Source organism: Carassius gibelio, chromosome A17, assembly GCF_023724105.1.
Source record: "Carassius gibelio isolate Cgi1373 ecotype wild population from Czech Republic chromosome A17, carGib1.2-hapl.c, whole genome shotgun sequence".
NCBI lineage: Eukaryota > Metazoa > Chordata > Actinopteri > Cypriniformes > Cyprinidae > Carassius > Carassius gibelio.
Genome location: NC_068387.1, coordinates 10611874 through 10626571, shown reverse-complemented (window position 1 = coordinate 10626571; position 14698 = coordinate 10611874). Strand labels below are relative to the sequence as shown.

At 35.3% G+C, this 14698-nt stretch overlaps 1 protein-coding gene across 4 annotated transcripts in view; it reads right to left on the bottom strand.

Moving 5' to 3' along the window:
• LOC127933604 (dystrobrevin beta-like) overlaps window positions 1-14698 on the bottom strand; it is a 35284-nt gene that overhangs the window by 17351 nt on the left and 3235 nt on the right. For 2 of the 4 annotated variants that reach the window (XM_052530685.1, XM_052530687.1), the window contains exons 4-10: window positions 14119-14199; window positions 13727-13940; window positions 12610-12695; window positions 11143-11297; window positions 10915-11020; window positions 10625-10791; window positions 9235-9359 (exon numbers count right to left, since the gene is read on the bottom strand). In XM_052530685.1, the coding sequence (XP_052386645.1) occupies window positions 9235-9359; window positions 10625-10791; window positions 10915-11020; window positions 11143-11297; window positions 12610-12695; window positions 13727-13940; window positions 14119-14199 (934 nt within the window). Of the gene's footprint in view, window positions 1-183; window positions 259-9234; window positions 9360-10624; window positions 10792-10914; window positions 11021-11142; window positions 11298-12609; window positions 12696-13726; window positions 13941-14118; window positions 14200-14698 lie in introns of all 4 variants that reach the window. The other 2 variants (XM_052530688.1, XM_052530686.1) reach the window with 2 other exon arrangements.

The window sequence follows — 14698 nt, the reverse complement described above, 5'->3', positions numbered from 1 at the left end:
AATTCTTCAGCGATGCAATAAACATGGAAAATATTCCGCCCAGAGAAAAATGCAACAGTCTTCTACTCATCCGTACGAAACATCATTTCAAAACAAGCCATTTTACATAACAGGCTTAAGTGGAGGAGCTTAAAAACACACACACAGTCAGCACGGAGACAGAAGCCTGTGTGGAGCGCTTACCTCTTTGAAGGCGTGGGCGTCCCGGAGGAAATGAGAACCGTATCGTTCATGTCGTTGGCCACTGGCCTCAGCTGACTGCAAAATCACAGAGTTTAAGTCAAGCCTAGACACAAACCTACGGATGACGCGCTAAGCTTTCCAAGTGCACAAAAGACATCAAACCGCTCTAAGAAGTGATGCGCACAGTAAACTTCCTCATCATAACTGCCTTCCAGAAACACACATTTTAATTTAATGCTATTTGCCCAAACTTAATTAAGTTAACAAGACGACAAAAGGGTTTGGAGGAATTCTAATTAAAGCTGGTTGGGAGAAATAGGAGGGGGTGACATTGCAGAAAGTAAACAGTGCCACGGGATCCATCTGAACTCAATGCCCGCCAGTCCTGATGGACACATATGACAGAACGTCTCGCTTCATTACATAAGAGTAATTCAAACATTTTAACATAAACTGCTTTTTTTTTAGTCTAGTCATTATTTTTGGTTTTGGGAATCTGGTGGGTTATTCCTATTAATCCACAAAATCTCATTTGCACCTTACCATACGATCTGCTTGTGACCCACTGACGGTTAAGTCATCCTTCATGCTTGCTTTAGTTCTAAAGATCACACATTTCTATACAAATCACATCATATGAAATCCACATATTAAAAACTTCCCTTCCTTATATTACATTGTCATTTATGTATTTTTTGGAGTACATTTTACAAGAAAATAATATTTCATTCTTTCTTATTCAGAATATTATCTTTAATTCAATGTGTTACTTGCAGTTTCTTTATAATTAATTGTGAAATTTCTGAGTGAACATTTTCCTTTGGTCTATAGTTCACGTGTATTTTTCATTATTTTTTTTTTCTTATTATCCTGTTTAATACATTTCCATCATTTTTTTAGTCATTTATGATTAATGAATAGTAATCTGAAATTTAGAGTTCAGCACATTTAAAAAAAAAAACTATCTTAACTAATACTTTTTTCTGATTTTTAATCTGAAAATCATCATGTTATAATAATACGGTTTTCTCTGTGTACCCTGCACATATATCAGAGGCGTTTCTCTTCAAATGAAAGGAACATCCAAAGACTGTTGTGTCTTAGTTCAGGCGCTCTGAGGTTCGGCGCATTTGCATTACTGGGACGTCCTAATGTTAATGTTCCCTGAGGCTGTTAGCATCATCTCACACGACTCGTGAAACATCGTTATATTGCGATCCAAGCAGCCGAGCTGGGGCATCCGTCTGAGACTTAAAAGCAAATAGTAACCAGCTTCGAGCAAAGCGATCCAACACACGGCAAGAAAATCCCCAACAACATGTTAGACCTTTACTATAACTGCACGTTGGAACCACAAAAGACTCATTTTATTTTAATAAAGCCCTTCTGTTCTATGCAATTACTCACGCACCTCCCGCAAGGCAAAGAGTGGCCGTCTGTCAAGAGGTGAGACGTAAGCGGTGACCGCTCTGTCCAGCTGCCCGTCCTGCTCTGTGCTCAGCTGAAGGAGCATCTCAATGCACAACACTGCTGCTGTCTCCAAGGAAACCTGACAGTCACATGACACGGTGACGATCCAGACACACTCTTACTCTCTTCTCTTCCCTCTCTCGCTCTCTCTCTCTCTCTTCCAGCCTCCCGGCTCCTCAGTTTAGATGCACGCACAGTACTTTCAGCCACTCAGAAATAGATGCAATATTCTTCCCTAAGAACATTTACATTTCTCCAATCTGTTTCCAGCCGCCCACATTAGTCACAATAATCCAGAGCAAACAATCCCCTTTTCCAACAGAGCTTCATTCACAACACAATTACTATACACAATGCAGCCTACACAGAAACAATAGTCTAATACTTAGTGCAAATCTACATGTTTTCAAAATTGACCGGATGGCAGTCTGAATGAATTAGCTTTGCATAATTAGAGCTGATTTAGATATATAAGACATGTTTCATACAGCCGTTTCCATACATTTGCCAAGCCTTAATCACAAAGTTTTGAAAGAGCTGATGCAGCTACTCCATGCTGTTTAGTTGTAAACCTGTCAAAAAAAAAAAAAAAAGCCATTATCTACATTGTGGAAAGAAATGTCACTAAAATGGACAGATGCCAACTGTTTAAAGGTCATTTCCGGCAAATGATATTTTGGCGCTGATGTGTGAATGGAAGCAGTATGGATACAATATTGCAGAAAGCCATTGTGAGTGAATAGAACATAGTGCATTTACTGGACAATCTGCCATAATATTTACTAAATATAATGGGTTTCATCTGTGAGAAAGGCTGGTAGAAATTGTCTTGAAACTTTTGTTGAGGAGGTTTGCTGTTTGTAGAGATGAATTTAGAGTCGTCAGGGACGAGTTGGGTTCGTTCACAAAGAATTAACCTATTTCAAGTTTGTTTAATGAACTAAAAATAATGTATATATCTAATATGAATACAGAGTAAAAAAAAAAAAGATACAATGTGAACTTTAAAGTGAATAATTAAAATACAAATTTATAATATTTTAATGATGTATATTCATTTGTCTTGATTTTAGTGAAATGTCAAAATCGAATTAAAAGACCATTTATTTAATAAAAATTTCATAATACAAATGAAATATAAATAGTTCTGTAGGCATGAAAATGTAAGACTTTATGTTCACTGTAAAAAAAATATCTTAATAGGCACAGTCACTAAAGAGGGTTGTATACTGTAATCCTGTAATATGATAATATGATAATAAAACTGTAATGCTAGATTTATGGGATAAGATGGGATAGTATGGGAAATACTGAGGCCTTTTTAATTAGATGTATCTCTCCAATCAAAGTGCATATGATGCAGTACAAACATAAAAAAATAACCCACTGCTAACAGGTGCCACCCCATCACTCCCATCACTCCCAGTCACCAGATCCTCAAATGCTATGTACGTCTTAGCTAATCTCCAACCACTCAAATTCGTCAAGCAGATCAAACCCGGATGAAACCGTCTCCTAAACTTTGATTAGCAAGCTCCTCTAGATTCAAAGCCAGAGCTGACAAGTCTTAGACGTGCTACAAATGTAGATTTATTCATCCTGATGTTCTGCCCGAGGAAGGCAAAAATCACACTCTCATCTTTTTTATGAGGTCAAATGAATTACTTCAAGGGGCCGTTCACAGGCGCTCTTCTCCTCTGGTTAATTACAGTGAACTGAGTACTTTCACAGAGCACCGAGCTGGAGAAATATGGAGCATCTTATATCCCGTCTCCACTGAAAGTTATGGTTCTGGGCCCATGCTGCACATCTGCAGTCAAACATCAGTGTTATATGACCACCACGACATCATGACAATCACTGTCTATTTCAGCTACATTATATTAATTCATACTGATTAAGTAAAAAGAAAGAGGATTTTTTTCAACCATATTTGAAACAGGAACAATTGCATTTGGTTCAGTGATATCAATAAATCATATATATATATATATATATATATATATATATATATATATATATATATATATATATATATATATATATATATATTATATATTTATTTATTTATTTATTTATTATTTCACCATCAATTTATACACAAAATTGCATTAAGAGTTAAATATTTGGGAATAAATAAATATATATATATATATATATATATATATATATATATATATATATATATATATATATATATATATATATATTTATTTATTTATTATTTCACCATCAATTTATACACAAAATTGCATTAAGAGTTAAATATTTGGGAATAAATAAATATATATATATATATATATATATATATATATATATTTTTTTTTTTTTTTTTTTTTTTTTTTAAGAAATAAAATTTTCAAATTAATATCATGAATTAATAATTCAATAATAATATAAATTCATGTTTGAGTATTTCCACATATTAACATTATAAAAATTATTAAGTAAATAATTTTTTTTTTTCACATATTATTCATTATTATAAAGAATAAATAAAGACTATTCCACACTAATTTTTTGAATAATTATTTTCTCTTAATTGTGATATCAGGACAGTTGTATCAAACTTCTGACAAGATTATTGGAGTATGTTTTACAAGTTTTTCTACTTCATGTTTTTTTTTTTTTTTTTTCAGGTTTAGTTTAATTTGCTACATGCCATTTCTTTGTAATTGTTTGTGAAATTAACTAGAAATTTCTGAATGGACATTGTTTCCAGCAATTATTTTTTGTAAGTTTTTTTTCATGGCCCCAAAAATATCTAAATAAATTTTAATCCAGAAATTAGGAACATTTTCATCATAGAAGAGGTGTAATCATGAATTGTATTTCTGAATGAATTAATAGATCTTTTGTGGGTTAGTCATTGACCTATTTAACTTACATAAAAATCACAAACATTCTGTCAGCGGTTCAAGAAACGATATGCTTTGTCCCATTTTGTTTCATTCATATCCACTGCAAATTACTCGCAGACATCTGTCCCTGCCTATGGTTCAGCATGTGCTAAAGAACTCCATCTGTCAAACAGGAGAAGATCTGAAAGACATGCCATCAGCTTTCAGAAAAACAACATTCTTGCCGCTCATCATAGAAATTCATCTCACTTAAAACAACAACACACAGAGTGATTCCCAGGACCGAGCGGACATGATTTTCCTTGTCTCTGACTCTCTCATGACCAATCAGAAGGAGGCGGCCTGCAGCTTGTGACAGTGGGATGTGGAGGATCATGTTGATGGATGTCACCTTGAGGTCAAAGCCAACAGGAACACTATGCTGACCAATTGTTACGCAGACAGCCAGCTACCCAAAGAGGAAGATGACGGGTCAGAGCTCTAATAACGAGGATCCTGATTTGTATTATTTCCAGTTTCTAACCAAAACCGATGTAACTGATGTCATGTATCACATCAATCCAGTATCACATAACAGAAATCATGAGATTATAAATAAACAAGCAAAATCGACCAGGCTGATGAGATACGATTCAGGATTAGGAATCAGGAATAAATAAATACATAAAGTGTGACAAAATAGTAATGTTCAACCCAGGCTCATTTGAAATATGTGATTGTGGCGACCTCTCTGCGAAATGATATCACTTTGCTTCTTGCACATTTTGTGACCCCTTCAAGGTGAAATCCAGTTCAGTTAGTGGTGCTAAAAGCCTGTTCGGCTTTATCTGAAACAGATGAATGTGAATCTGGTGCTAAAAGGCTAATGCTTGCTAAATGTCTTTGAAAATAACATACCGCCTCTACCCTAAACATAACCGATAGTGTTAACAAAAGCAAGCATGAGTTAAAAATGCATTTGCTGCAGAAACCATCCCTATTTATCTTGCTTTAAGTCTTTGAGCTCTTTTTTTAGCGACTCGTGACTCTGCATAGCAGGTGCAGTGCTGTACCAGGTGCGCTACCGAGCACATTTACTGCGTCATACATATGGAGCTGGTTTTGTGATGCATACATCAAATTTATTTAGTTTACAAATCATGCACTATGGTAAAAGTGTTTGGGAGACAACATAGTATTTTGCAAGGAATCGCTTGTCTTTAATTGATAATCTGCCCCCTTTATTCGTACTTTGTATAGACAAGGAATACAAGATGTTGGAGTTTTACTGCCTCTACTGTACATTTCAGCTTAGAACGTGCATTGAATTGTATGCATAAGTAGATTTTCTCTAAAAATGTATTAGCAAGTACAACTAATAATATAATATTACAACACTGATGAGATTTATCACAGCAGAAGCACTTTCTTCAATACTCAATATAAGAATGCATAAATCTCTGTCTGAGCTGTGGGAGACGCTCAATGAAACAGACTGTAATATCTGTTAGAGTCCATAAAAGTGGCATTGTTTCATTTCCCAGTCATAGTAAACACCACACGCTGGAGGCTTAAGATTGATTTAGCACTAAAGAGATGAAGTGGCCCACAGACACCTCAAACTACATTTAGATAAGCGGAGAGGACAATGTGTGACAGAAGAGGAGGAATCAATTCAGAGTGCATGTTTCATCTCAGAATTAACCTCTTTTAATACATATTAATGCTCTTATTGTACATTATTTATCGGTGCACATTAAAGGAGAAAAATTTATGTCTTTGTAGTCTTTTATTTAAATGATCTTCCTTGTCTCTTGCATAATTATTCTCATTTAAATCCTGATTGATTCTGAAATATGTCACATTACAGAAGCTAAATGGGTTGTTAATGCAATTTCATGTCTTTACATTTGTTAAAATGTGATTTGGACTGTAATCAAGGTCTGATATAGATCTAGTATAATTCAGCCCTTTCATATATCTAATTGTTGTGTGGCAAATTAAAGGAAGCGTTATGAAAATCTCTCTTTATCGATAAATAGCAAGCGTTTTGTTGAAAATAAATTTCTTTCACACAAAGACTATTTGAAGCTGATGCTATTCGAGTGGTACAAAGGGATATTTAAAGAGCAGTTTTAATTGCTTAGCAATCTGAATTTGTGAACTAAAAATAGACGACGCTGGCAGCTGAACACGAGCTGGCCCTTCGGTCACATTAAGTCTGAATCTATTCTAGGTGGTAATAAGAGAGTATAATTTACACACTCCTTCATAAGATCTATTATTTCACCATCAATTTATACACAAAATTGCATTTTAAGAGTTAAATATTTGGGAAGTCCAGGCCTAGTGATTAGAGAGTTTGATTCCTAACCCTAGGGCCGTGGGTTCGAGTCTCGTACCGGCAATACCACGACTGAGGTGCACTTGATCAAGGCACTGAACCCCCAACTGCTCCCACTGCCATAAATGGCTGCCCACTGCTCCAGGTGTGTGTTCACGGTGTGTGTGTGTGTGTGTGTGCACTGCTGTGTGTGCACTTTGGATGGGTTAAATGCAGAGCACCGTTCTGAGTATGGGTCACCATACTTGGCTGAATGTCACGTCACTTTCACTATATTTAAATACATATTTGATCTTAAATATATCTCAAAGAATCTCACATTTTGTTTGTAACAGGATGCACCTTTGAAAACAAATGGACTTGAATAGTCCATGCTGAGTAAGTCTTGTGTAAGTGTGACTGTTCCTTATAGGGGACAGATTTATAAACACATATAGAGAGAGTTTTTCTGTGCTGAACAGCCTAAAATCTTATCTGCAAAGCTGGATTGCTTAATTCATTCCCTTTAGGGCATTGTCAATAAAAATATTAATGCTAAATAAAAAAAAGGAAAAATACAATCTAGACTAGTTTTCCTCAGTAAGCAAATACAACTTGTGTGATTCTACATCCAAGCCACTAGGTGTCAGTATAAAGTACAAGATCTTTGTTTATTAAGGAGAAATGAATTAATGCAATTTTAATGTTTACAGTTGACTCTATAGACCACATGTTGGGTCATTCACAACACATTTATTTTTGTAATGTGGCAAAATGAGTGCAACAGGACAAAATTGCATACTGTACTGAATTTTATCCATCAGGAATTGATCGTAAAAATACGCATTTTATACTAAGAACGGTGATTGGTGGCTTCGGGGGAAAAGTTAAAAAGTAAGAGGTACAGATACAGATGCCACTGGAGCATGACTGTGCACTTCAGCTATTATTTCAGTCCCCACAGGAGACCGTCTGCCTGCATGGCATCTAAGGACCAGTAAATCGGATTTTTTTATATATCATGTATTTTCACTTTATAAACAGCACCATGCACTTTGTTGTGACTGCTGTGATGTCTTCCTCGAGGTCAGATGTTAATGCTGATCATCAATGCACAGAATGAAAATTATTAAATGATGAATTGCAGCATGTAAAATAAAATGTTTTCTATGCTAATATATATTTTAAAATGTGATTGATTCCTGTGGTGGCAAAGCTGAATTTTCAGCGGGCATTGCTCCGGTCTTTAGTATCACGTGATACTTCAGAAATCATTCTAATACGCCGGTTTGATGTTCAAGAAATATTTCTCATTCATGTTGAAAACTAATTGTGCTGCTTAATGTTTTTGTGTAAACCATGAAACTTTTTTAGTCCAGGATTCTTTGATGAAAAGAAAGAAGTACAACATTTATTTAAAACATAAATCTGTAACATTATAAAAGTCTTTACTCTCACTTTTGAAATCAATTCAGCGCATTCTTGCTAAACAATTTTTTAAATGTATTTCTATAATAATAAATTAATATAAATGTACAGTTTTTTTTTTTTATGTTTTTTTTTTTTTTTTACTGTTGCACATTTTCATGGATCAAAATGATATGCCACGACAAACTAGATTCAAATGTATAAATATAACAAAATATTCACTAAATTAAAACTATGTTTTCATCAGAAGACAACAACTATGAGTAAATAAATGATCACAGGCTACAGTCTCACATTCATATTGAAACGACAGTAGTGCTCATTTTCTCTCACCCACAGTGCCAACTCTATAAGCATGATATTATAAAATCATCTGATTGTTATCCAAGCTATTAATACTTGATATGACTCATAATCAAATATCACTGGTAACTTGATCAGAAAAATAACTGCACACAGTAAATCTGCTCCACTTTCCTCCAGTGGAGGGCACACATGTTCAGCAGTTTTATGTTCTTCATCAATCCCCAAGTTCATGTGTCAGTTAATGAAAGTACTTATAGACCAGGCCTGTTCCTTCAAGCGAAGGTCTGGCAAGATTGATTTAGCTCCCCGATATTTATAATTCAGTAAACGAGAAAACTGTACCCATATATTTTTTTACACACAATATCTTTCTTCTTGGCATTTTCTAATTACATTTCTTTCCCATGACAGGTCTGCAGATCAATATTCACTCTCGCTATAGAAACAAGAAACAAATCCTGTGGAATTTCAGACAAGAGGACGTGATTACGATTATAACCTCACTGTTATTTCGATTTAAAATAACACTTAAAAGCCATAAAACCTGGATCTACTTTGAGTTCTGTTTTATAGTTCGTAAAGTTATTCAGCAATGCAGTGAATGAATGTTTTGAGATGTATATGTTGAACAGAGCTGAGACAGCAGAAAGCAGTGGGATTGGATAAGGCCTCCAGGGAACTCACGTGGTGTGTGCGAGGTCCTGAGGTCTTTCTGCCGCCTCTGGAAACACAGGGTGAGGCGGCTCGCCCATCGGCATGCAGCCCAGAGACTTACTGATGGCATGACTGAGCTTCTTCGCTGGAGACTTCTGTAAAGTGAGTGAAAAAAAAAAAATACTGAAAAGTTACAAATAAAATATATGCAATTGATTGATGCAAAAAGGGAAAATTAATGCATATTTGGTCTGTACAGAACATAAAAAGCCGCAGACTTACTTCCCATGTAAAGCTAGAACATTTTACATAATTTACGTATGTGATATATTTAGTTTAAAGTTGATGAAAGCAAAAAATCATTCCTCTGTGGTTAGAAAACGAATATTGAGGTGGTAAGAATGAGGGGGAAACTCTTATAATTGGATTTGTGAGGCAGAGCTTTGGAACAACGCTCGAGTATTAAACATGTAATCAATATAACTCACTCACTGAAAAACATGAATTAGAGAAGAATGGCAGAAGAATAACAGGAAACAATATACTAGCTGTCCATCCACCCCCCAGCCAAGGCCAAACTATTTTTGCTATAAAAAATGTTCTCTACTGTCCAAAAGTTTTAGTTTAAAGTTTTAGTTTAAAGAATTAATGACTTTTTTACAGCATGGATCAATCAAACTATTAAGTGACAGTAAAGACGTTTCATAATGTTACAAAAAAAACTTGATTTCAAATAAATACTGTTATTTTGAACTTTATATTCATCAAAGGATCCTGAAAAAAAAAGGTATTCCAGTTTTCACTCAAATTTTAAGCACAGTTCAACACTGATAATATTAAATGTGTCTTGAGCAGCAAATCAGTTTATTAGAATAATTTCTGAAGGATTACGTGACACTGCAGACTGGAGTAATGATGCTGAAAATTCTGCTTTTCTTCAACAGGAATACATTTCATAATATAACAGTTATTTATATTGTAATAATATTTCATATAGACCTCATTACTATATTTCTAAATTCTATATTTCTACCTGGTACTATTATAGAAAAGTGTGTCCAGACGTTTTGGTTTTGGAAAATAATTTCTCTTTTAATGCAGAACTATGTCGAACCTTAGCCTTAGCCTGAGATCTGTTGTGATTAATGATTAATGATCTCAGCTTGGTCTGTTCCTCTGACAAAGCCATTGAACACACTGAATAGAACATATTGATGTACCTTTTTTTTTTTTCTTTGTCATTTTAGAGCATTTTAAATCACCATCCACTTTCATTATAAGCTAAAGGACAGCTTGGATATTCAACATGACGTCTCCTTTTGTGTTTCTTGCGAGAAAGAAAAGAATACAGGTTTGAAATGACACGAGAGTGAGTGAATGAAGGCTGGATTTCCATGTTTTGGTGAACTAATGCTCATACCCATGAGGAGTGCTCCTTCATCTGGTGCTGGTTGCTGTGGGGGCCGCTGGCATGACCCCGCCAGAAGCAGCTCTGACAAAGCTGGTAGCCGTGGCACTGCTGGCAGCGGTAGCGGAAACCCATCATGCTCTCGCTCCGGCAATACGAGCACTCCACTGGATGGAAGACTGTGGGAGACAAGCACAAAGGCTTTCAGGCGGCCGCAAACCTAGTTTTAACTGAGCCATATTTAACTGAGCGAGGTGTCCAGATGCAGAGGGCGTTGGGAACCATCCCGTTGCTTCACTTACCATTCTCTACATTAGCGAGTCGGTGCATGAGAGGTAGCCATACGAGATACTGCGGGGGTGGATCTGCCATCAACACATCCAAAAACGTATTCAGCAAGATCTTCTTCTGGCAAAGCACAGATAAGACGCTCTCAGTGAAAGCCTCAAAGACACTGAGACAGGTGGAATGAGATCCCGAATGTTTTTAAGGGACTCTCGCTGCTCTCTGAAGCAGATTAGTGTGCTCACCTGCTGAGTGAAGCATGTTCTCACAGAGTGCTCGGTGTAGCCAAACGACGGCCCCTCGAACACCGCCGTGGGGAGCTTCAACACATCCCTCAGGAACTGGTCAAATTTGGCAAAGACCATCACCCCATTCGAATCTGATATCTGGGAAAATATATCTGAAAGGGATATAAGTGATTTTGGGTTACTGTATGTCGAGTCATGGATAGATATTTAAGAATGAATCCTTATTTTTTATTATTTTTTTATATTTTATATTAAATTTTAGTTATAATGCATGAGGATATCTAATAATTATCAACACATTATCGATGATCAGATTAATAATGATAAAATGATGCGTATTGTTGTGGAGCATTACAGGAAATTACAAATATTCATCACTTAAATACTGTATACAAGTAAAAAAAAAATTGAAAAACATATCTGGGTAAAATCCATTGTGATGAACTGACTTTTGATTTGTGTAATTTCATCAAACATAACACAACATTCTGACCAGATCTGTCTATACAGCTGAAAGAAAATAAATATGAAAATACATCTTTATTATTAGTAGTAGTACTGAGATGTCTTTTAATAATTTCAAGGAGTCTTCAGACAAGATTTTTAATTGGACTGTAATTTTAAATTCAGTACACATTATGTACAGAAGGGGGAGCCAAACTCTCAGTTACATTTTTCGGCATTAAAGGCCTTTTTGTATTTATAATTTAAAATAAATTATATTTATAATAAAAACATTGTATGAGCTTACAGTCTTTAAAATTTTAATAATGGTGATAATTTAACAAAAAGAATAGCAGGCCTCCCAACTTCTGAGCTTAACATGGAGTGAAAAATCACACAGTGGGTTGGGGGGGTTAGGTGGTTACTTGGCTGGATTATTTTTTTTTTTAAATAAAAATGTATATATATATATATATATATATATATATATATATATATATATATATATATATATATATATGGGCAAAGTTTTGTTTGACATCTGTTAATGTCATGATGGTACAGCGTCTCTATCATAGCAGTGCTACAAAATTATTAACTTTACCACAACAATAATAGCAATGTACAGTGAGAGAACTGCAAGATTTGCTAGTCATTACATTTGTAAAAAAAAAAAAAAAAAAAAAAAATTATATGAAAATTCAAATATTTTTCTTTTAATCTGTTACTGTGCATTTACATTGCTTACTGAGAATTCTATTTTTCTCCCATTTGAAAATGAATCGTACATTTATGTGAGGGATGAGGGATTTATATTTCACTCCCGAAACTTTGCTGCTTGTACATATATATATATATATATATATATATATATATAATTCTGAACAGATTATAATTAGTCTAGAAAGTGTGCAATCACAGATCTGTTCAAGAATCAACAGATCTGTCTGTGATTGGCTCCACGCTACAAATCTTTATAAAATCACTGCTGAGTAGCTGTATAACAGGCATGATACTCACAACGTAATTTGTCCAGTATTTTACCACCACACATCGTAGCTAGCATTGCCTTCATAGCAAACACTGTGAGTTTCCCATGGCCTTCACTGAAACAAACAACATATTATCAGAAGTCGTTTTATTATAGCAATCCTAAGCCTTAAGATTCTTTCAATTACATTTACTGTTTGGTCTCCAGCAAATTTCATACTCTTATAGCCAATCCTTTGGAAATACGTGTGTAAACAGAACATGTTTGACTATTGATCATGTTAGAAAGCCCACAGTCAAACTCATTATTAGTATTTTCTCTTTTTCTCTTTTTTGGGGCAGTTTTAGTAAAGGCAGTGTTGGAAAGTAGCCTAACAATGCTACAAACTTAACTATGCTTTTCTGTAGAGTTACTGAAGCTCAGCTGTTTTTGTTTACAGTATATTGTTTTTTTTTTTTCAGTTGTTAGCTACATTTTCCAAGAGGTAGAAGTGAAGCATGTCAAAAAGCTTAATCTCCCTTTTTGTCAAATTGTTGCACAGGATGCTAAAATGTCCTCTAGCTCACTTTTAGTCTTGGAAAGTCTATTCATTTTAGTGAATAGGTTCAAAATTTGTTCAAAAGGGGACTCACCAATTGCTGAAATTTTGGGAGAAAATTGTTCATTTTGATAATTTTAGGCTATTTTTTTAGCTTGCTACTGAATCAACTGTAGGTATATTAATAATTGACACTTATTTTTCTATGTTCTTTTTCTTTTTTCATTTTCAATGAGTTCGTCACGATGCTCATTAGCGAAATGTTGGTGAAATCTTGCATGAAAACAGGTCCACTGTCTATTTTTAATAGTGTGGCTCACATAGTAGTCACTTGACACACCAGCATGAAGTATCATGACAGTATCTAAGTAAGCAACATATTTCAGATGCCCATCTTTTGAAACAGCCTTCACTTTGGGAGTGTAATTACGATGTCTTAGAAGGCTGCCTCCTTTGGCAGCTCACTATGTTTTGGAACAGAGCCTATTCCTTCCAAACACTCACTCTTGGCACTATGCATATGACTCACAGTCCATCAGGTTTGCAGGGACATACTGCCTCAAGAGACCCCCTGAGAGAAAAGCAAATCTCCCTCACTAACAACACACCTGTCATAAGTGGCCACGATGAAGTTTAGCAGCAGGCCGATGGACTGCTCCACGTTTATCTGGTGGGTGGTGGGCAGCCGCTTGTTGAGCTGGTAGAAGATGGAGGACAAAATGGTCTCCAGGCGTGACACATTAATCTCTGCGTTGTGGTCTAATGTGCTTAGCCCATTGTCACGGAAAGATTCGATCATGTTCCACACGTCCACTAGATGAACTACGTCAGGAAGAGTACACCAGTGAGATCATTACAAATACAGAATGGACATGTTTTGTCATTTTTCCAATACAAGGACAAAAAACATGATATACAACCAAAGTGGCTTTGTACAAATACCAAAATACTGTGCAAACTGAATGGTATTTTTAAATAAATAAAAGGAAAGAGGACTTACGGTTGCATCGTTTCTGAACAAATCGTAGCTTACATGCCGTCCTATACGTTGAGAGACGAATAACATCAAAGTTTTGTGCCCCTGGGGAAAATCACATGCATCGGTTTTGTTACTTTCACGTCAGCCCTCACACCAGTAGTTTGCACCAAAATTCACATTTTGTCATTATTTACTTGGGGTGGGAATCATTTGGCATCCAATTTCAGTTATGGGTATCACTATCTGACTTCAAAACAATTCTTGAATTTATTTGTGAAAAAAAAAAAAATCTGATGGGTAAAAAAAACATCAGTGAGGGGGTGGTCAACTATTTGTCTATATCTCAAAGTTTGTCTGATGAAGATCCATATGGCTCGAAACGTGGGGAAACCTTTGGTTTTTCTTAATGGTTGGATTTCGCCCCCGCAAAAATTTCACAGAGAACCTGAAAACATCATCTTCAAACTTTCATAAAAGTGGCCCATATCATTTTTCCACCTTTTGTGTCCTACAAAAGACAAATGTCATACAGGTTTGGAATTTCTCGTCATGAGGATGAGAAATTTTGGGTGAACTATCCCTTCAAAAATGTGTAGTCTAT